This window comes from Trachypithecus francoisi, unplaced genomic scaffold (assembly GCF_009764315.1).
Source record: "Trachypithecus francoisi isolate TF-2019V2 unplaced genomic scaffold, Tfra_2.0 Lachesis_group0, whole genome shotgun sequence".
NCBI classification, from domain to species: Eukaryota; Metazoa; Chordata; class Mammalia; order Primates; family Cercopithecidae; genus Trachypithecus; species Trachypithecus francoisi.
In genome coordinates, this window is record NW_022681453.1 from 69,657,556 (window position 1) to 69,681,181 (window position 23,626).

The 23,626-nt window shown below is 43.1% G+C and overlaps 2 protein-coding genes across 3 annotated transcripts in view; one reads left to right on the forward strand and one right to left on the reverse strand.

The window, feature by feature from the left end:
* ARHGAP31 (Rho GTPase activating protein 31) overlaps positions 1-23,626 on the reverse strand; it is a 129,383-nt gene that overhangs the window by 78,351 nt on the left and 27,406 nt on the right. The gene's annotated exons all lie outside the window — the stretch shown is intronic.
* On the forward strand, positions 17,344-19,457 carry LOC117083476 (inhibitor of Bruton tyrosine kinase-like). The gene is made up of 2 exons (XM_033211158.1): positions 17,344-17,417; positions 17,465-19,457. Exons 1-2 carry the CDS (start codon positions 17,344-17,346, stop codon positions 18,303-18,305), a joined length of 915 nt encoding a protein of 304 aa, XP_033067049.1. The 3' UTR covers positions 18,306-19,457.

A 23,626-nucleotide genomic window follows, 5' to 3' on the forward strand; every position in this document is an offset into this window, starting at 1 on the left:
CTTGATGACAAAATGAAAAGGGAACAAGTCACTTTAAGAGATAGCCATTGGTATCAGCTAAGCTCTTTTCCTGGATAAACTATTAATTTCTAGTCACTAGACCCTTTGTGTGTGCCATAAATGTGTGGCCCAGGCAAATCAGAAATGACCAAATGGCATGTGTCTCATTGTGGTTTTAATTTGCCTTTCCCTAGTGGCTGATGACGATGAACATCTTTTTGTGTGCTTACCGTTTGTCTGTCTTCTTTGATGAAATGTCTGCTTATGTCTTATGTCTTTTACACATTTTCTTTTTTTTTTTTTTTTTTTTTTGAGGTGGAGTCTCGCTCTGTCGCCCAGGCTGGAGTGCAGTGGCGCAATCTCGGTTCACTGCAAACTCCGCCTCCCGGGTTCACGCCATTCTCCTGCCTCAGCCTCCCGAGTAGCTGGGACTACAGGCGCCCGCCACCTCGCCCGGCTAGTTTTTTGTATGTTTAGTAGAGACGGGGTTTCACCATGTTAGCCAGGATGGTCTCGATCTCCTGACCTCGTGATCCGCCTGTCTCGGCCTCCCAAAGTGCTGGGATTACAGGCTTGAACCACCGTGCCCGGCCTGTCTTTTACACATTTTCTAATTAGATTGTTCGTGTTTTACTGCTGAGGTTTGAAAGTTTTTAAAATATATTCCATATACTAGTCCTTTGTTGGAAGTACAGTTTGCACCTATTTTCTTCCTCTCGCTATCTGATTGTTCCGCTTTTTAACAAGGTCTTTTGCAGTGTGCATTTTTAACACTGATGAGGTCCAGTTTATCAGGTTTTCCCTTTGTGGGTCATGCTTTTGGTGTCAAGTCTAAGAACTCTTTGCTTGGGCCGAGATTCCAAGGATTTTCCTTATTTTTTTTCCTAAGAGTTTTATAGTTTTGCATTTTATATTTAAGTCTGTGATCTCTTTTGAGCTAACTTTTATATAAGGTATAAAGTCTTGCCGGGTGTGGTGGCTCACACCTGTAATCCTAGCACTTTGGGAGGCCGTGGTGGGTGGATCACGAGGTCAGGAGATCGAGACCATCCTGGCTAACACGGTGAAACCCCGTCTCTACTGAAAATACAAAAAATTAGCCAGGCGTGGTGGTGGGCGCCTGTAGTCCCAGCTACTCAGGAGGCTGAGGCAGGAGAATGGCGTGAACCCAGGAGGCAGAGTTTGCAGTGAGTTGAGCTTGCGCCACTGCACTCTAGCCTGGGTGACAGAGTGAGACTCTGCCTCAAAAAAAAAATAAAAATAAAAAAATAAAGTCTACATTAAGTTTCATTTTTTTTTGGCCTAGGAATGTCTAGTTGTTCCAGCACTAGTTTTTGGAAATGCTCTTCTTCATTCATTGCATTGCTTCTACAACTCTCTCAAAAGTTGGTCGGTTGTACTTGTGCAGGGTCGGGGATGCGGGGGGTCGGGGGGAGTTAATGGATTCTCTATTCTGTTGTGTTCTTCTATTGATCTATGTGTTCTTCTGCTAATAGGACACCACCTTTATACTGTAGCTATATAGTAGGCCTTGATACTGAGTAGTGATTCTTCCCACTTTATCTTTCTTTTTCAAGATTGTTCTAGCTATTTTAGGGCCTTTCCATATATGTTTTAGAATAAGCTTATCTATATCTACAAAAAAAACCTTGCTGGGATTTTGATAAGAATTGCATTAAACTTATAGTCAACTTAGGGGAAAATAGACATCTTTACTGTGTTGTTTATAAGATCTCTTTTATTTGTTCCTTCTGCATAACTGCGACCCTCAAGGAGAATGTCATTAGCTAATGCCTGAAATTATTGACCAACCTTATAATTCACCTTTCTTTATGGTCTTCTGTTGTTCCTACTCATGCTGTGTGTTGCTGCTAAAATGATGAAACTCTAGCTCTCCCCCACCAAAGTTGCTGTCTTGTTTATGAATCTCAAATTTCTTCCTACTCCAGACCTAGGCCCAGGTTTACTCTCTTATTCAAACTCCCCAAATTTCCACTTCTCATTCAGTCTTGATATACCCAAGTAATTCATGACTCTGAACTGCTCCCTAAACATATAACTTAGCCAGGAATTCCTTCCACTCTGCCAATCTGCTTCCATTTTCTTCTGTCAATTTAAGCTTACTCAATGCAAGAAATATTTCCTAAATAATTTGGTCATCTTGTACGAGTTCATACACAGTGCCAGGCCTAGCATATCTGACATCTGGAACAGGTGACTTTTAATGCTACTCTCCTCTACAGAATGGATTTATGTTCAGTAATAAGTATATAATGCAATAACAACAATCACTGGCATTTTCTGATTTTGTTTTTTAGTTTTATTTTTAAAACTAAAACTCTTTTCAAGCTTAACTTGAATAAAATTCTATTTTTTAGCTTTGAATTCCGAGCTTCAATTAAAAAAAGAATTCTACTTTAAAGATACTCAAATTCAGTCAAATATTTCACATATGAACTAAAATTTGTACTTATGAAACAAAAATATCATACCTTGAAGTCTGCATCCCAAGTCACTGTTTTAAGTTTAAAACACAAATAAAAACCTCACGTGGTCATATAATGGCTTAAGTTCTGATTCTTTCTGTATTTACTATGCTATTTTTGTTTATTTCACATCTGCTGACTAAATGCAGGAATATGTAGTACTGCAGGAACTAGAAACACACACTGCACCTGAAGCAAGGTCACACTATTTAGATGAGTATGAGCTAATTGTTAAATGAACACTTAGTTGAGTCCACGTGTTACGTGGACATGAGTTGGGACTCAACTAGGAGTAACATCCATGTAACACCCTTGTGTTACCTGGTCATGGATGTCACTGTGAGTAGGAGTTCTCCAAGTAACATTCATGTTGATACAGTATTTATTAAAGGACAAGGAATGAAAATGTACTAATCCATGTTTATTAAAGGATAAATAATAAAAGTGTACTAATATACTAAATATATTTGCATACATATTATTAAAACTCACAGTCCCTCAAAATGTCAATACAGTGTCAACAGTGTTACCCTATGATCCTGCAATTCTAGCCCTAGGCATATATAGCCCTTAAATGAATAAAAACATATATCTGCATACAAACTTGTACCCAAATGTTCATAGTACCATTATTCACAACAGCCAAAAAGTGGAAAACAACTCAAATGTCCATCAACTGATGAATGGATATACTGTGGTATATCCATAGAATAGAATATTATTAGACAATAAAAAGGACTCAAGTACCAACACAAGCGTTAACGTGTACGTCCCTTGAAAACATTGTAGGTGTAAGAAGCCAGAAACAAAAAGCCAGATGATTCCATTCATATGAAGTGTCCAGCATAGACAAATCTATAAAGACAGAAACTAGATTCATGATTTCTTAGAGCTGGGGGAGTAGGTGGGAAGGTGAGGGAATGGGAAATGGCTATTAATGGGTATGAGGTTTCTTTTTAGGGTGACACAAATGTTCTAAGATTGATTGTGGTCATTGTTGTACAGCTCTGTGATTATACTAAAAACTATTGACTTGTATACTTTAAATAGGTGGCTGTGTGGTATGTTAATTATATCTCAATAAAATTAAAAATAAAACCAGCAGTAAATGCAGCAATTGTTTAGAACTTAGACCAACAAAAGATTTTGTGGGGAGGAATATTTTACCACTGTCAATATTAGAATTACCAGTGCATGGTGATTAAAACCCACTCCTAGTTGGTTTTATTGTCATTTTTAACTTTTCTGCTGACCACACATCCCCTTATTTTGGGCATGCAAGGTGCCCCTCTCCCGCTGCTGCAACCTGGTACATCCCTGCTAACAAGGTCAGTGTAATCTACGCTATGGCCCATCTAGCGACTGGCTGATGTAAATCGCTTATATGTAGAAAAAAGTCTAATTTGGGACTTAAAAGAAATTTTAAGAATTTGAAAAATAAGGTGATACTCATTTTAGGAAGTCAAGAGCCATTTCAAACGAAATAAAGCCTTTTATATGGTTAAATGACTCTTCTGTAGACTTCTTACACAGAACCAGTATTTTTGTTTTGTTTTTTGAGATGGAATTTCACTCTTGTCGCCCAGGCTGGAGTGCAATGGCATGATCTTGGCTCACTGCTACCTCTGCCTCCCAGGTTCAAGCGATTCTCCTGCCTGAGCCTCCTGAGTAGCTGGGATTACAGGTACCCACCACTACGCCTGGCTAATTTTTTCCGTATTTTTAATAGAGACGGGTTTTCACCATGTTGTCTAGGCTGGTCTCTACCTCTTGACCTCAAGTGATCCGCCCACCTTGGCCCCAAAGTGTTGGGATTACAGGCCTGAGCCACCGCTCCCGGCCAGAAACAGTTTTTAAACTCAATTAACCCAGGATCTAGATTTCCTGTGCACTCGGGCAGCTCTTCATGCCCACTTGCAGAGTGGCTGTCTTCATGAACCATGAACAATCCCTAGGTACAAATGTCTGGTGCTCTTTCCAACCCCAAAACTAGAACAGCTCCTGACAGCTGCGGAGACACCACCCCGAGGCTATCTTACCTTGCAGCCACAGACCAATGTCCCTGCTCCTCAGAGTGCAGACCCCCACTGCTGTGTGGCTGCCGCATACTCCTCTTAGCCTAACTGGGCCCCAAATGCCTGTGGAAGCCTGTGTTCTCCTCCCTGATACCATTCTCATATTCTTATGTTTCTCACAGGGCCACTGGCTTCCCCAAGAAGAACACATTTCCACAGAGGTCCCCTGGCCTGCCCTGGCCTGGTCTTCCATCCTCCCGCTACCCCATCCATCCCATAGGAGTTTATGTCTCCACTTTGAGTTACAGTTAGGGTTCTCCAAAACTTGGCTTGCATCCTGCCAATGTCATAAATGGTGGTCAGTTCCTACAGTGTGATAGGTGCTATTTTTTAAAAGACTTTATGTACATTATCACCTGTGATTCTTGCACTTTTTAGAAGCTAGACATTATCTCAATTTTGATGATAAGACTGAGGCTCAGAGAGATTAAATAATTTGTCTCAAGTCACACAGCCCGTATGTGAAAAAACTATGATAGAAATCTATGGCTTCCTTTTCCCATGCCAGTTCAGTATTACATAGAGGAGCAGGCCACAGTGAAATTATAGTCTGCATAGACTGTTTTTGGCTAGGCTTGGAGTTTAACCACCATTTTAGATCTTTTTTTTTCCCATGGGAAAATGAATTTCAAATTCTGAGCAATCAACATACAAGTGTTCTTCTAGAGTATAACTCATTTTTAATTTGGAGACTATCTCCATTGTCTCCCCACTGAAGGTTTCATTTCTATTGATTCCTTTATCTTACTGGTCAGGACACAAAAGGAGGATTGAAAAGTAAAGGCTTTAGAGTCAGACGGGGGCCTACCACTTAATTGATGTGACCTCAAGCAAATTACTTAACTTCTCTGGGCCTCAGTTACTTCCTTTGTAAAATAAGGGCAACATTACACATCTAAGATTATTGTACGTATTAAATGAATGATGTGTGCTTGTAAAGTGCTTAGTGCAGTGCTTGGTGCAGAGTCAGCCTCCAATAAACGTGGACCTTCGTTGTTCAATGGGAGAGTCAGGCTGACTACAACCTGGAACATATCCCTATTGGCCAGGGATGGTCCTTGTTTATTCCTATCATGCAGATGAAATTATTAACAGCACTCCCTTGCACTCTTCAGGTGCCCCAACTTGGATGATAAGTTATATGGGTCACCCTACCTGAAGATGGGCCCAGAAGGCGTGACTTCTAGGAGACCACAAAGCCCCAAGGCTGGAGCTCCTTAATCACAGGGAAATTTGGCCTTTGTCAAGAGCATCTCACCAGGGAGCTGAGAGCTACTGTTTGGATGTTTCCAGAAGCAGCGTCTGGGTTCCCAGTGAGGGTCTGAAGCCAGGAAGAGAGTCTTCAGCCAAAGGCACCAGCAGTCACGCAAGTGTCTGGTCCGACAGGAGCCCTGCCAAGGAGCCACGCCAAAAGGGCAGGGTGGGGGCTGGAGTGGGGGCCAAGACAGCAAGCCAAACAGGAGATGAGGGGGAGCCGGGAGATGAAGTGTCAGGGACACCAGTAAGGGAGGTCAGCAAGGTGCCGGAAGGGCAAGAGGTCTCACTGTGCCTGGGGGAAGGGGGTCCTTGGGCATCAGTCCCCCTCCGGGAGCCTACTTCCACTCTTCTTTGTCTTTAAAGGAGTTGAGGCACTATCTAGGGCACATCTGGGTCATATCCTCCTCCATGGTGCTGTGCACATGTGCTAGGGTTGATCAGTGACTCTGAGACTGTTGGTGATAACAAAGACCAAACCTAAAGCAGGCAGTGTCATTTAAACCTCCCACCACATTTAATGAGCAGGATTGGCAGCTTATTTCAATTTTACTTCAGTACTTAACTTCTCACAAAGTAGCAGTCATAAAACGCTTCTCATAAATGAGGTGTAATGATTGAAAGCACCAAGAATCAAGAGGCAGCATTGTGAAATGAAAGGAATAAAACGGTGAGAGTCAGACCTAGGTTCTATCCTGTTTCTGTTCTGCCTCTTCCTGACTCTGAATTTTTAGGTAAGTCATTTCACCTCCCTGAGCTTGCCTGTCAATGGAGGTAGTAAGTGCTGGGAAGGAAAAGTGTGGGGAGGCACGGATTACAAAGGCTGCGGAGTGCTACACAAATCTAAGCTAGGCATCTCTCCAATATGATAATAAAGTAGGAGTTTCTAAAATAAACATTTATCACATGTATTAAGAAAAAAGCTCAGAAAAGACGAAATACTTTTTAAAAGAATATAGCTGGAGGCCAGGCGCGGTGGCTCAAGCCTGTAATCCCAGCACTTTGGGAGGCCAAGACGGGTGGATCACGAGGTCAGGAGATCGAGACCATCCTGGCTAACACAGTGAAACCCCCCTCTACTAAAAAATACAAAAACTAGCCGGGCAAGGTGGTGGGCGCCTGTAGTCCCAGCTACTCGGGAGGCTGAGGCAGGAGAATGGCGTAAACCCGGGAGGTGGAGCTTGCAGTGAGCTGAGATTGCGCCACTGCACTCTAGCCTGGGCGACAGAGCGAGACTCCGTCTCAAAAAAAAAAGAATATAGCTGGAGTAAACATAATGAACAAATTCTAGTACTATAGCACAATCAGAACAACTTCAGACACTAAAGAAATGCTCCTTTATACAGTGGGTAATATGCTAGTGGGAGCTGCTAACCTTGGCTCCTTCCAGAAACGTACAACAGTTAGAAAACATAAATATCTTCTCAAAAAGTTAGGATACATACATGGATAATAGGTTCATAGTGGAAAATTAACATTAACGAAAACTCAGAGTCCCTTTTTGAAGAAGAAAGAGCAACATTTCTTTCCAACAAACATGCCTGGTTCAAACCAGGATGCTGTGTTGGGCTGTTTGGGTCCAGTATTTCCAACATATGGAACAAACAGTACCTTTGATGAAGGCAGCACAATGCAATAGAAGACGCATGGGGTCTGGAATCTGATGAGCCTGGGCTCTTATCCAAGTTGGCCCTTAGTCTTCTCTATGACTTTAGGCAAGTTCTTTAGCCTCACTGAACCTTGTTGCTCTCAACTGGAAAATGAAGATAGCAGTATCTACCTAATAGGTTGAATTAAATAACATCTGCTATACTTCAAGTATAGTGCTTGGCACAGAGGAGGGACTAGTAAATGGAAGTTCTCATTATCACTGTGAAAGTACCTTGACCTCTGCTTAGCACTGCCAGGAAGTCAGGGACAAAGACCATGACAATTGCCTGCTACTTGTCAACATGAGTGAGCAGCGGGGCAAAGCTGCCAAAAAAAGGCTCACTCAGCCAGGCTGCATGAGTAATGAGTACCACTATAGGTCTGGAAGTTGTGCGTGCGTGTGTGTGTTTGTGTGTGCGTGTGTGTGTGTGAGAGAGAGAGACAGAGAGAGAAAGAAAGAGAGCCCTGTGCACTCCGCTCCAGTGAGACTACATCTGGAGGATTAGTTACAGCTTGTAGAAGCACATCTTAAAATACAGGGAATCTGGCTGGTGAGGTGGCTCTCGTCTATGTAATCCCAGCATTTTGGGAGGCCGAGGTGGGTGGCTCACTGGAGGTCAGGAGTTCAAGACCAGCCTGTCCAACATGGTGAAACCCCATCTCTACTAAAAATACAAAAATTAGCTGGGCGTGGTGGCGGGTGCCTATAATCCCAGCTACTTGGGAGGCTGAGGCAGGAGAATCATTTGAACCTGGGAGGCAGAGGTTGCCGTGAGCCGAGATCATGCCATTGCACTCCAGCCTGGGCAACAAGAGCAAAACTCTCTGTCTCAAAAACAAACAAACAAACAAACAAACAAAAAACAAGGAATCCAGAGGACGATGAAGAGAATCCAGAGGACCTAAACACTAGCTCATTTGGAGAATGGTTGAAGGAGCTGGCGGATTTAACCTGGAAAAGAGAAATCTAGAGGCGAAGTAATAACTTTTAAAATATTTAAAGGGCTTCAAGCAGAAGTAGGTGGAAACATATTCCTTGTGACTTAGAAAGCAAAACAGGACCCAAAGTCAGAAATGACAGAGGTGCTGTTCAGCTCAGTAGTAGAAAGGACTCTCAGTCCCATGGAGCTCTTCACCTAAGGGAATGGGCCGTGTAGTGAGGCCAGGCACTGCAGAAGCTGAGCAGAAGCTGGATGACTCCTGGGTCCAGGATTCCTGTACTGGGTTGGGCTGGGATTAGCTGCCCTATGAGGTTTCTTCTGAGTCAAACTTTAAAAGAGCCCTGGTTTTCATAATCCTGCTAAAATTGTTTTGTCCTTATTAAATCATATTTTATCAATCTCAAGTCCCTCAAAATGTTTGAAGACATGATTTTGCCTGAATACATTAAAAGCCAGAGGAAATAGTGAATTTAGGGCTCTTGGAGTTGTTTTCTTTTTGTCATTAGATTCAGAATGTTTTCAATGATTTTCATTCTAGTCCAGGACTCATGAATATTTATGAGTTTGCAGGTACTATATACACACCTTCTTCCCTCACTCCTTTTCAAAATCCAACATGGAGTCAGAGTTTTATTTTTCCCTGTTTTGTCTAAAATTTAAAGTATTTTTAAGTTTAAAGTCTAAAAGTAATTCATATGGCTTCACTTAACCTCTTCCATTTTTATTCTTTTCTCTCAAATTGTTCAGAACATATACTATACATACACACAGAAGAAAAGTAATTAAAGGGCTGATTTTGATCGCCTTTTTTTTCCCAAATACAACCATGTAAATTACATTAGTTATCTCATCTCAATCATGGAGTGCTACAGAAATGTGATTCAGGGCTGAAACAATGTTTAATTATTTAGCATGGGGACTCTGGGGCGGATTTGTGGACCCTATGGTCTTAGCCAAGCCCCCCTGGAACTCAAGATTTGACCAAGGGCAGACCATCAGAAGTGGACGTTTGAACCATGTCAGCAGTTTCAGAGGAGCACCCAATGACATTTTAATCTGAAAGATTATAAACAACCTCACTCCCACCACTAGCCATGCCACCTCCTGAAGAATGTGCAGCGTGGTGGATCTGAAGGAGCCATTGATAAGGAGGAGAGCAGCTTGAAAGCACCCTGGTGAAGCAAGAGTTTGACAGCCGAGATTATTTTTAATGCTTTCAAAGGCACACACTTTATAAATATATCGCACATATACAGAACAGGTCTGTTCCTATGCATAATGTGTGTATGCAAGAGTCTATTTAAAAGCATTTCAAAGCCCATTTAGTTATAGTTTCTCCTAAGTGGTATGGGTAAACGATAAAGAGATAAAGGGCAAGGGCCCTTCCCACAGAACCACAGATGGCTCTAGCTGACAGTCACTTGGAGACAATCTCCATTTTCCTCACTGTATAGATGAGGAAGCTGGGATTCCAAGGGGAGGTGACTTGCTTAAGGCTCACCAGAAAATTAGCTCTAATATAATAATAAATCCAGGTTTATGGTTCCAAAACTAGAGTTTACTAAGTGATGGTGAAAAGAAACCATCCACACTGTAAACAACCACAAAATAACCCTAAGAAATAAACAAAGCCACTGAGAGCCAGGAGTCACGGTTCTTATCCCAGTGAAGGAATGCACACCCTGTCTGATTTCCTGGCCATTGCAACACAGACCATCGGGTCATGGGCTAATCATGCCATTGGTATGGAATACAAGATGGCTGGTTTCTCCCAGATGCCCGCACGCTGAGCTGATGGCATCACCCTGCTTTGTAATGGTAGATCTAGCCAGGCCATCCTCTGCAGCTTTGGCTGTTCTGGGTTCTCTAGGATAGCTGAATTGATCCACTAAAGATAAGAAGAGGCACATGGGAAAATGTACAAATCCCACCCTCTACATTCTCCCAACTGCAGCTCCTGCCTTTGAGCCTCACTTGCTCTTTTCCTGAAGGCTCTCTCCACAACACTAACTGGGGTGATTACATCAGTTCAAACAATCAGACGATTGAATGGAAATATCTACCACACTAGTTGGTTTTATGAAGCAACTGGCTAATGGAGTCACTGATGATAGTGGAAACTCACTCCGCATAGACACAGCCTCATTCTCTTCTCCACTTTGACTTCTTCAGCCTCTTTGTTTGTTTACCCAGACAGGGTCTTCATTTGCCAGGTTTCTCAGCACCAAGGAGGACTCACACAATGAGGCTTGGATAACACTTTGGTGGGGACACTGCAGACAGACTCCTCTCAATACATTCATGGTTCAGTCACAGAACAGTCTGTCCTTTCACTGGGCACTGTGGAATGAGCGTGAGCTCTGTGAGCGGGCAGGCAGGGCATCTTCTGTTTGAGAGCCAAGTCCTGTTTCGAAGTTCCCCACTGTAACCTTGGATACAGCTGGCTGGGGGTGGGAAGGCCCTGTGAGAGGCCTTTGTTTATAACTGGAGACTCCATGGAAGGAGGTTATGGATAGCTGGATTTGGGGCCTTGCAAATGAGGAGGGGAAGAAAACTAGAAAGTGAACTTCTCTTTCCAGAACTTCTGCAGGTTCACAAAGAAAGGATCCCAGCCAGGTATAGACCCATTGCAAAAAGCATTCTGTATTTTCTAGCTCTCCTTCAATACCTCCTGAATGTTTCCTTTTTAGCTGCTCCCACTCACAAAGGCTCCAAAGATTTTACAGAGGACTTCCAGGAGCCTGTGGTGTTTTCGTGGCATGTGCGTGTAGTTCTGGTCATGAAATGGCATGTTGGGCAATTCTAGGTAACTTGGTGCAGGCTATATTGGCATGTGGCTCAAGAGAATAAACCGTGAAGAAAGATGAGCTTGGTGGCCATTGGCCAGCACGATCTAGAAGGCAGCAAAGTGGCAGGGACCTCTAAAGTCTCCAGTTCTGGGTAGCCTTTGAGGACTGTTCGCACTGGACTCACCCGCATTCTCAGACAGACTGCCTCGGCATACAACTTTCAGGTCCCTTCAAAGGTACATGAGATGGCTATATGATCATGTCATGAGGTTCCAACATAGGTGATTTAATTGTCTAATAGTTACCTTTTAGAATCATAACAATGATTATTATTTTTCTAGGAATTATTTAAAGCATTTATCATATGCCACATATTTAGTTACATGGTTTAATTTCCTCTCCTCAACAATCCTGGAAAGTGGGTATTATCTCCTTTAATAAATGAAAACACAGAAGTACAGAGCGGTTGAGGCTGCATAACTAGAAAGGGTCAAGATAGTTTTCATTCTGAGGCCTGTCTGATCCCAAAGCCCGTATCTTTCTAATAATAAATAAAGTTGAGAAAGTAGTAAGCAAACATCACATTCAATTTAAAAATATCTTACAAATATTTTATATTTAATGTCATATAATGTGCTTTCCATTTTGAGTATCACTTTTTCATCTCTGAAAACACAACTCATTGTCCTCCTGGCTATGGCAGACAACAGGGAGCACACTATGTCCAAAGTGTGATGTGGCTGATAAAGACATTGATGTGTCTAAGGCTGCACTAGAAGTACAGTGTCTGGAAAGAGGGAGGAGAATGCTACTCTCTGCACTCCTTAGTCCACACCTGGAACATTGTGTTCCATTCCTGGGGACATGGTTTATAAGGGACATAGGTAAACTGGAGTTTCAGAGGAATCTGAAATGTTCAGAGGAGTGTGACCCAGAAGGTGAGTGGACCCTAAACCTATGCAGAAAAACTGAGGAGCTGAGATTATTTGGCTTTAAGGAAAGTTGGAGGCCAGGCGTGGTGACTTACATCTGTTATCCCAGCACTTTGGGAGGGGAGACTGAGGTGGGCGGATCACCTGAGGTCACGAGTTCGAGCCAGCCTGGCCAACATGGTGAAACCCCATCTCTACTAAAAATACAAAAAGTTAGCTGGGCATGGTGGCACGTGCCTGTAATCCCGGCTACTCCAGAGGCTGAGGCAGGAGAATCACTTAAACTCAGGAGGCAGAGGTTTCAGTGAGCCAAGATGGTGCCCCTGCACTCCAGCCTGGGCAACATAGCAAGACTCTGTCTCAGAAGAAAAAAAAAGAAAAAGGTGGAGTTTCTGGTGATATATAGGGGTTTGGGTGGGCAGGGAGGAAAAGGGATATAATCGGTATCTTCAAAGTTTGAAATGCTGTCCAGAAGAAGAATGGAATTCCCCAATATAGCAGCTAACAGGTAGCTCTAAAACCAGTATAAGGATGTTGCTAACTGCTCAAAAGAAAGAAGAGCCCTCCAGTATTTGGAATTGTTCACAGATGGAATCGTCTGCTTTGTGAGGTAGGAGCTTCCCATCACTGGAGATGTCCATGCAGAGACAAGAGAGTCAAGCATCAGGACCCTCCAACCTTCACAGTCCCTTCCAACCCCAAATTCCACAATCCACCAGTTAATCTACCATCAGAACTGTCTTCTTAGATTCGGTTCCCCGCCCCCCCCCCATTAATGTCTCATTTGCACATAGTCTGCTATACTTGGTGGCATTTATTCTTTCCCTTCACTTGTGCCATAATTATATTTTAAAATAGTTCAACATCAAGCTAACCTAATTATTGGTAGCTTTATGAGATTTTCTTAAACTAATTTTTTAAATCTGATTTTTAAAATCAAACATTTTTCCTGGATTTTTTTTTTTTTTTTTTTTGAGACGGAGTCTCACTCTGTCGCCCTGGCTGGAGTGCAGTGGCCGGATCTCAGCTCACTGCAAGCTCCGCCTCCCGGGTTCATGCCATTCTCCTGCCTCAGCCTCCCGAGTAGCTGAGACTACAGGCGCCCGCCACCTCGCCTGGCTAGTTTTTTTGTATTTTTTAGTAGAGACGGGGTTTCACAGTGTTAGCCAGGATGGTCTCGATCTCCTGACCTCGTGATCCGCCCATCTCGGCCTCCCAAAGTGCTGGGATTACAGGCTTGAGCCACCGCGCCTGGCCTTTCCTGGATTTCTAATATGAGACATCTAAAAACAACTCTCTGATCCTTGGGAAGGCAATTTATTTTCCAGAACATGTTATTCAAAATTTTTCTATCTAATGACCAAATAGTGCTATAAGTGTCTCTTCTAAAATGAAACAGTAGCAAGATGGATTATTTCGGTTTCTCTTGCCCCTGAATGTTGAATTTACTTGTGCTGGTAACATCAAAAGTAATATGCATTCAATTCAATATGTACTCTTCATTCATTCAACAAATAATTGTGGAGTATCCAATATTGTTCTAGGCGCTGGGGAATACGCAGTGAACAAACACAAACAAAATTCTGTGCTCCTGTGGACCTGCTTTTTAATGGAGGGGACAGAGAGTAAATAAGATAAAGAAGTAAATATATGCAAGATAAAACATAAATGAACTGGTGACAAACACTAAAGGGAAGACTAAAGCAGGAAGAAGTGCATGGGAGAGGTGGGGGGAAGACAAAGAGAATGTTGCAATTCATTTTACTTTATTTTATTTATTTATTTATTTATTTATTTATTTATTTATTTTGAGACATTGTCTGGCTCTTGTTGCCCAGGCTGGAGTACAGTGGCATGATCTCAGCTCACTGCAACCTCCGCCTCCTGGGTTCAAGCGATTCTCCAGCCTCAGCCTCCCAAGTAGCTGGGATTATAGGCACGTGCCACCATGCCCAACTAATTTTTGTATTTTTTTTTTGAGACGGAGTTTCACTCTTGCTGCCCAGGCTGGAGTGCAATGGCACGATCTCGGCTCACCGCAACCTCTGCCTCCCAGGTTCAAGCAATTCTCCTGCCTCAGCCTCCGTAGTAGCTGGGATTATAGGCATGTGCCACCACGCCCGGCTTATTTTGTATTTTTAGTAGAGATGGGGTTTCTCCATGTTGGTCAGGCTGGTCTCGAGCTCCCGACCTCAGGTGATCCACCCACCTCAGCCTCCCAAAGTGCTGGGATTACAGTAATTTTTGTATTTTTTAGTAGAGACGGGGTTTCACCATGTTGGCCAGGCTGATCTCAAACTCCTTGACCTCAGGTGATCCGCCCACCTCAGCCTCCCAGAGTGCTGGGATTACAGGCATGACCCACTGCGCCTGGCTGATGTTGCAATTTAAATGGTGTGGTCAAGCCCCTTTAAATTCTATTTAAATAAAGGAAGCCCTACTAAGAAAGTGACAGTGAGGTTTTTTGTTGTGGTGTTTTGGTTTTGCGTCTGTTTTTGAGACAAGGTCTGGCTCGCCCAGGCTGGAGTGCAGTGGCGCCATCTCACCTCACTACAACCTCCACCTCCTGGACTCAAGCCATACTCCCACCTCAGCCTCCGAGTAACTGAGACTACAGGACCGTGTCACCATGCCCGGCTAATTTTTTGTGTATTTTCCGTAGAGATGGGGTTTTGCCATGTTGCCCAGGCTGGTCCTGAACTTGTGAACTCAAGCAATCCATTTGCCTTGGCCTCCTAAAGTGCTAGGATTACAGGCGTGAGCCAACCAACCTGGCATAAATTGAGGTGTAAGCCACAAAGGAAATCAGCGCGTGATCAGGGTAAGTATCTGTCAGAACATAAAGGGAATAGCAGATACAAATGCAAGATTCCAGTCTGTTCTGAATACCCGCTGAATGCTTAGCATCGCGTATGGCAAAACACACTAAAACACAGGTTTCTGAACACCAAGGTCTTGAAGAGGGAAGAACACAAATGCACCAAAAACAATAGCTAGTTAACTGCCAAGTGCTAAATTTGGAAGATCAGATCTCTGAAAAACTTCTCCTCATCAGTTATACTGGACCAGTACGGTCCCCTGAAACATACCTTGGATGTTTCCATCTTTAGGCCTCTGTCTCATTTCCCAGACGGGAAAATGCTCTTATATTTTCTTAAGTATTAGATCTTACACAATGTCCAAAGCCCACCCAGACTTGTTCTCCTTCACAAAACTCTTTCTGACTACCGAGCACCCAGGGTTTCCTTTTTCTGGATCTGTACAGTAGCACGTCATATCCTCGGCCGACTGTACCAGACCCTAATTTTAACAAGATCCACAGGTGATTGAAAATGCATACAAAAATCTCAGAATCACTGTAGGCCACTTGTCTTCAAATGTGGTTACACACTCTAAAACCCTGGGAATCTTTTATTATTATTATTATTATTATTATTTTTGAGACAGAGTTTCGCTCTTGTTGCCCAGGCTGGAGTGCAATGACATGATCTCAGCTCACTGCAACCTCCGCCTCCTGGGTTCAAGTGATTCTCCTGCCTCAGCCTCCTGAGTAGCTGGGATTACAGGCGCCCGCCAGCACACCCAGCTAATGTTTTGCATTTTTAGTAAAGACAGGGTTTCACCATGTTGGCCAGGGTGGTGTTGAACTCCTGACCTCAGATGATCCACCCGCCTCAGCCTCCCAAAGTGCTGGGATTACAGGCATGAGCTACCATGCCCAGTCCTGGGAAGTTTTTAAAAATACCAAAGCCTAGTTCCACCTTCAGAGATTCTGATTTAATCAGTATGGGTAAGAGCTAGGCATCAAAAAAATTTTTAAAACTTCCCAGGTGATTCTAATATTAAGCAAAGTTTTAAAATTACTGGTAGCTCCTCTCTCCTTTCCCTCAGTTTCTTCTCACCACTGTTTTGCCCTAGCTGTCAAATAGCCCGCCTTCAGGCTAGGTAATTTTCCCCTCCCCTGAGGTGGATTCTTGGGTATATAGAACTAGTTAGTAGAAGCATGCTTCCTCTCCACCCTTTCTCCCCTGGTTCAAAGGCTCTGGGACTGGCTCACAGAGGCCTTCCCAGAATACAGGACTGCAGCAGTGAGAGTGGGAGGAGGCAGACCCAGGGCAGACTCCCGACCCAGCAGTGCGGACTTAGGTAAGCCTCCTTGGGCAAGCCACTAAAATATCTTGTCTGTAAAGGGGAAACAACATCTCTGAAATCAGTCTGTAGAGTCACAGGGTCTGGGAAGATCAACAGAGATGATATGTGAAAGTGTTTTTAAAATATTAATGTGCGTGACAGCTGGGATGGTTTCCTGTCCTAGGATAACCATTTCAAATTTTAAAATCTCCCTTTCCTCTACTTCCCACACAACTAAGCAAGAATTTTAAGCAAAATTTTATCTTAGCAACCAAAAAAAGATGAATATGCATGTGCAGTATCTGTGTCAATATAGGTAGGTATAATAGTGATGCTTGCTGCATCACTAGTTATGGAAGGTAGTGATTCTGTGACTTGAAGATATTTTAATTAGCACTGAACACACTGAGAGTGTTCAATAAATATTAACCAATGAGGCCTAATTTAAGACAGCATCATATAAGTCCACACTATGCCACTATTGACATGAGGAGTACTACTTATTGCTTGCCCAAATGACCACATTTTCACCTTTCAGGTAAAGTATAGCATCTTCATTTAGCCATTCTGCTGATCTGCAAACTGAAAGACCAAGAGATCCTGGCTTATTCAAAATAGATACTCTGTTTTACTAAAAGGAGTAGTCCATTAAAAGTCTTGCTCAATACTAAATACTAGTTAGAATAGACACAACTGTGCTGCCTTCACCTGCACTAAGGGCTAGGGATTGAGAGTAGAGAAAGGCTCCTCTCTTTCTGAGTTTTACCGGAAAATGATTCCAGCAATGGATAGAAGAGTCATTACACCATATCAAGATGGACCAGATATTAGCTATTTGGAAGTAGAAGATGGAGATATCTTCTTGAAAGAAGAAATAAATATGGAACAAAATCATTCGGAAACTATGTTCAAGAAGGCAAAAACTAAAGCTAAAAAGAAGCCACGTAAACGTTCAGATAGTTCTGGAGGTTATAACCTTTCAGATATTATTCAGAGTCCATCATCTACAGGATTATTAAAGTCTGGTAAGACCAATTCTGTGGAATCTCTTCCAGAACTATTGACATCAGACTCTGAAGGAAGCTATGCAGGAGTGGGTAGTCCTAGAGATTTACAGTCCCCTGATTTCACCACAGGATTTCATTCAGATAAGATTGAGGCGAAAGTCAAACCGTATGTTGATGGTGCATCTCCTATGTATTCTAGGGAAGATTTAAAACCATGGGAAAAGTCACCAATACTTAAAATATCTGCTCCACAGCCCATTCCCAGTAACAGAATTGATACTACCAACTCTGCCAGTTGGGTTGCTGGTTCCTTCAGTCCGGTCAGCCCTCCTGTTGTGGATCTCAGAACCATCATGGAAATAGAAGAAAGTAGACAAAAATGTGGAGCTACACCAAAGTCACATTTAGGCAAAACAGTTTCTCATGGAGTTAAACTTTCTCAGAAGCAACGAAAAATTATTGCATTGACTACCAAGGAAAACAATTCAGGAATGAATAGCATGGAAACAGTTTTATCTACTCCTTCAAAAGCCCCCAAACCAGTGAATGCATGGGCATCTTCTCTACATTCAGTTTCATCCAAGTCATTCCGGGATTTCTTACTAGAAGAAAAAAAGTCTGTTACTAGCCATAGTTCAGGCGATCATGTCAAAAAAGTTTCATTTAAAGGAATTGAAAATTCTCAGGCACCAAAAATTGTCAGATGCTCTACCCATGGTACCCCAGGACCAGAAGGCAACCATATTTCAGATTTACCACTTCCAGACAGTCCCAATCCCTGGCTATCTTCTTCAGTGACTGCTCCATCCACGGTAGCCCCAGTCACTTTTGCATCTATTGTAGAAGAAGAACTACAACAGGAAGCAGCTCTTATTAGAAGTCGAGAAAAACCCTTGGCTCTGATTCAGATTGAGGAGCATGCCATACAAGATTTATTGGTTTTCTATGAGGCATTTGGCAACCCTGAAGAGTTTGTCATTGTTGAAAGGACACCGCAGGGACCACTGGCAGTACCTATGTGGAATAAGCATGGATGCTAGTTCACTGTGGAGTTGAGATGCATGTTTCATAATTATGAGTTTGTTTGTATAAAGAAAAGCTGTGGAAAAGAGTCTTAGAGATTTTATAATATCATTCTAAATAGATTAAGAAAGGATATAATTTCTTTACTGCAGTCAAATCATATAATGTTTGTATGATTAAAAATAAATTTCTGAGAATTGTGATTTTAGTAACTTTATATAAAATGTGTGAGACAAAAACTTATTAAGGTTAAATAGAATTGTTTCTTCTGAATAATCTAACAAAGGAAAATATAAGTGATTGAATCATAAGATATAAGGGGAGTGAAGTATTAAAAATAACTTTTTTGTTTGAGAACTTGAGAATTTAGAAGATTTTGCCAAGTATGTGTTGTTGCTTGACTTTTTAAGTATAGCATTGATTAATTTAAAGTAGAGCATCAGTTATTACTTCTGATTCATTAATGGCCAGAATTTTGTGTTTGGTCTAATAGTTGTGTCACCATTCTTGTTGCTTTTTAAAAATCAGGCTATGCCTGTGGTCCATGTCTATTGAAAGTTTGACCTGCACAAATGCCGTATTTCTGTTTGGACCACATATTCTCCATTTTGCATTAAGCAGTAGAGTACAGTGGAAAGGGAATAAGAATACTGATTATGAAAAAAAAAAAAGATTTGGAGTCATTGTGGGTTGTTTATTTTTAGTGGGATGGAGGATCTTAAAAACACCTAGTTGTGAGAGAATCAATTTCTGAAAGTATTAAAATTTCTGAAAATAAATGCTTAATTACACATACAGGAATTAAACAGTTTGGAAGAGGGTTGGATTATCATTACCTTTGTAATACTGTATAATCAGAAGTTTTCTGAACCTCAGTTGTACATCTAGACATAAAAGTTGTTTTCTTTATAGGATGTTGTTTGGTTTGTTTCTGAGTGTTTAAATTTTTGAAAAACAAATGTTAAATTTGTGTTTCCGTACCTAGATAAATTGGAAAGGTTAATGTTCTAGTTTCTGGAAGATAAGTCTGGAATACACATAAGCAATTCACTGCTATAATTTAGTTGATGTAAAATGGCGGAAACTGACTCAATATTTCAGGTTTAGCTCTACCCAAAAGCAGCAGACATGTAAGCAGATGTGCAATAAAAAATGATCTTGATCCATTTCAAAAAAAAAAAAAAAAAAAAAAAAGAGAAAGGCTCCTCTCCCCAATCTTTGTTTTTCCACGTCCATCCTTAAACATTCTTTGAGGATTTGATTCTCGAAAGGGTTTTTGTTGTTTGTATTTGTTTGTTTGTTTCTTTTAATAGCTACAAATCTCCTTGGGAGGGACAAGGGACCTTGATGTGAACCACATGTGGAATACAGCAATGGTACCCAAGCTTTTTGGATTTCACAGATCGAGTTTAAAAGATTTTGGGGATCCACCTAGAACTGCTCATTTTTTATTTTTCTGAGAGAAGCCATCAACCAACAGTAACAACTATCATATTTCATAATAGAATGGACAATTCAAAATAACTAAAACTGTGAAGCATACAGTCTTAAAGAATTGCCCTGTTCAAAAAAGGACAAGTGTAACCTTAAAATTGTGATAATACATCCGGATAAATTTATTACATAGATGGCCCTACATTTCCTATGGATCTGCAGTTGTGAGCCACTGTTCTAGACGGCTAGGAGGGTTTGAAGTGAGTTGAGAACTTTTACTGTCCTGAAGATGGGGTAGGGGCTAGACAAGGGTATATTCTAAAAAGAAGAAAAGTAGAGAGCAAAGCGCTACTGTAATAATCTTGCCTAGGAGTACATACAGATAGGGATAAGAGTCCCAGGACTTCACCCCTTCGGTATTGAGCAGGAATGGCAGGGATGGCAGGGATGGTAGGGATGGTGAGAGCCCCACCTAGGATACCTGGAAAAAGAAATCTCTGTGGCAAAGGGTCCTTGTGCTGAATTTTCTTTTTCATTCACAAGTGTACCCTCTGTCTCCTTGGGGGCCCACCTTCCTATTCCCAGTAGCTAAGGAGAAGGGGGAGGACAGAAAATGTGGAAACCGCGTTAACAGCCTCATTGTGAACCAGCACTGCGACTGAGATGCGAGGCGGGAAAAAAGTCCCTCTCTCGCTTTTCAAAAAGTGAGCCATAAAAGTTATAGAAACATTTTCTGTTAAACATCATTTCCATTTTGCAGAGAATCTAAGGCTCCGAGGACTTGCCCAAGGCCATACAGCTGTCGAGCCCCAGGGCTCAGCCCCAGCCCAGGTTAGGAGGGCAAGGCTTGCTCCAGCCAGCACTGGCTCCCTCTTCGGCCTCCCTCTCTCAGGTGAGACAGTATGTCAGGTGAGGCAACCGAAACCATGTCCTTCAGTTCGGATGCATCCTCCCTCTTCGTTTCCTGTCGTGAGACAGGTTTCTCCTCTTCCTGGATGTGGTTAAAAAAAAAAAAGAAGAAGAAAGAAAGGCAAAGCAAAGCCCCAAGTCCTGACTCTCAGGGTTGCACCTCCTTTCTCTACCCACGGAATCTGGCCCGGCGGGGTGTGGCCGCAGCCCTGGGGCGCGAAAAGCCCATCCGGGCCCGAGGCGCTGAGCGGGCCAGCGGCTGTCCCTGGGGTTTCCCCGCTTCTGGGCTCTGTGGCCGCGCGGGCGGGCGCCGAGTGACTCAGCCGTCCCCGAGGGCATTCCGGGAAGCAGCCGGGGGCGCGGGCTTTCCCGCCGCGGCAGCGTGTGTGTCCCCAGCGCCGAAAGGGGATCAGAAACCGCTGGGCGGAGCAGCGGGAGGAAGCTGCGGCGCGCAGAGCAGAGTCAGCGCCACAGTCTTTCGAGCTGGAGCAGGGGGAACGTGGCCTTGACGTTGCGGGCGCCCGGACCCCAGGGAGGGGCAGAAGCGAGTCGGTTCCTGGCTGGGGGGCGGGGGCAGGGCTGGAACGGGAGTTCAGGGGGGACGAGGACGTGGAAGGAGTCCGGCTGAGAGCACCCGGGACCCCCGCGGCCAGGCCGAGTTTGGCGGGAGCCCCTCTTCCCCTTCCCCTGGCGGAGCCCGCCCCACATAGGGTCTGACCCGGTGCCCCGCAACAGGCGCGGGAGGAGGAGCAGGCGCAGAGCGGCCGGGCCCCAGCTAGGGGGGCGCTCGAGGGGAACTGAGTGAAGTGCGGGCTCCGCCAGAGCAGTACCCCCTTCCCCGCCGTCCCTCCCGGACTAGCGGGACCTCGTCAGAGATTCCTTTGTCTTCGGCGCTGGCCACTTCACACCAAGGTGGGAGGCTGAGGTGGGACGTGGCAGAGCGGTGGGAGTGGGAGCAAGGCCGGAGCGTGGGTGGAGGCGCTGGTCGCGGGCTTGCAAGGATGGCACAAGGGAGACATCCAGAACAAACCATGGGGAACACAGCTGCCATTGAGAGAAGCTGCCCCGAGGAGGAAGGGGCTGCAAAGTTCAACCACCAGGCAAGGCAAGTCCACGACCAAAATCCCGGCTCTAAAAACAGAGCAGCAATTGTCACTGAGTTACCTCTATTTTCATTTATATCTGAGATAAATGCTACTACCCCATTCAAGAGACAAGGAGAAAGTCAGAAGGTTAAAATTCCAGCCTCTGGTCCCAGCTCCCTAAAGCCAGCTCCCTTCTTGTCTTTGCCAAAGTTTGCTTTTGTGAATCAGTAATCACCCCCCACTTTTTTAAATTTTTTTTTTAATGTCAGTCTGAGTTCCTTCACTCACAACCAAGAGAGTCCTGACTAATAACACCCCTTTTAATCCAGCAATTTTACTTCTGGGAGTTTATTCCAAAGAAATATTATTACATAACAAAACAGCCATATGCCTCACAATATTCACTGTGGGCTTGTTCATAAAAGTAAAACAATCATAAATATAAATGTCCAGTAATGGAGTCAGGGAATAAACTGGCATATTTATATAATAAACTACTACGGGCAGGGCGTGTGGTGGCTCACGCCTGTAATCCCAGCACTTTGGGAGGCTGAGGCAGGCAGATCACCCGAAGTCAGGAGTTTGAGACCAGCCTGGCTAACATGGCAAAACCCCGTCTCCACTAAAAATACAAAAAAAAAGTTAGCTGGGCGTGGTGGTGTGCACCTATAGTCCCAGCTACTTGGGCGGCTGAGGCAGGAGAATCACTTGAGCCTAAGAGGTAGACGCTTCAATGAGCCGAGATCGTGCCACTGCACTCCGGCCTGGGCAACAAAGCGAGCCTCTGTCTCAAAACAAAACAAAACCTACAGAGCGTTAAAATGTTATATGTAGGGTTTTATAACTTGAATAAAGACTTTGGTTATAAGAAAGCAAGATACAAAATCATATATGTATATACACACACACATACACACAGCGTGTAATCACAATATGAAAATGCACATAGAAAAAAGCGAAGGAAATCCACCAAAATGTTACATCTTTGGGTGACAGAATTACATACAAGTATTTTTTTCTTTCTAAAACATTTACGTATTTTCCAGTTTCTCTACAATGAGGATAAGCATGTATTATTAATTAAAATATTAAAACATTGATTTCAAAGTTTTACATATATAATATATAAATTATATATAATACATATATATATGAAATTGCTGCTGAATAGGAAATCACTGGGCCTGGGTGAAAGATGACAAAATTTACTTGAGCAATTTTTCCACTAATTGAATGATTTTTCTGCAATTTAAAAAGGGTATATGGAAGTTAAAGAGGATGGGTCAATGTTTATGTCTGTATTAGTTCGTTTTCACACTGCTGATAAAGGCATATTGGAGACTGGGCAATTTGCAAAAGAAAGAGGTTTAATGAACTTACAGTTCCACATAGCTGGGGAGGGCACACAGTCATGGTGGAAGATGAAAGGCACTCAAGAGAAGAGAGAGCTTTTGCAGGGAGACTCCCGTTTTTCAAAACCATCAGGTCTCGTGAGACTTACTATCACAAGAACAGCCCGAGAAAGCCCTGGCCCCATGATTCAGTTACCTCCTGCCAGGTCCCTCCCACAACACGTGGGAATTCAAGATGAGATTTAGGTGGGGACACAGCCAGACCATATCAATGTCCAAGATATTAGTGAAAGGGAAGGGCGTGCCACAGTGGGCCAGAGGAGAGAAAACATCTGAGTTTTAGAATACACAAAAAGAAAACGATGAGATCGCAGCTGATTCTTGATTGGTGAGGACTTGCTGGTTCGTGGGCAGAAGGAATGGAACTTTTAATGGCAAAGGGAAGAATACACTCATAAACATTACTTAAGATAGGAGGTAAGGGAATAAAGGGTAAGGTTACAGCATCATGAGAAGTTTTGTTTACAATGGGTTTACTGTATTTATTAGGATAATATT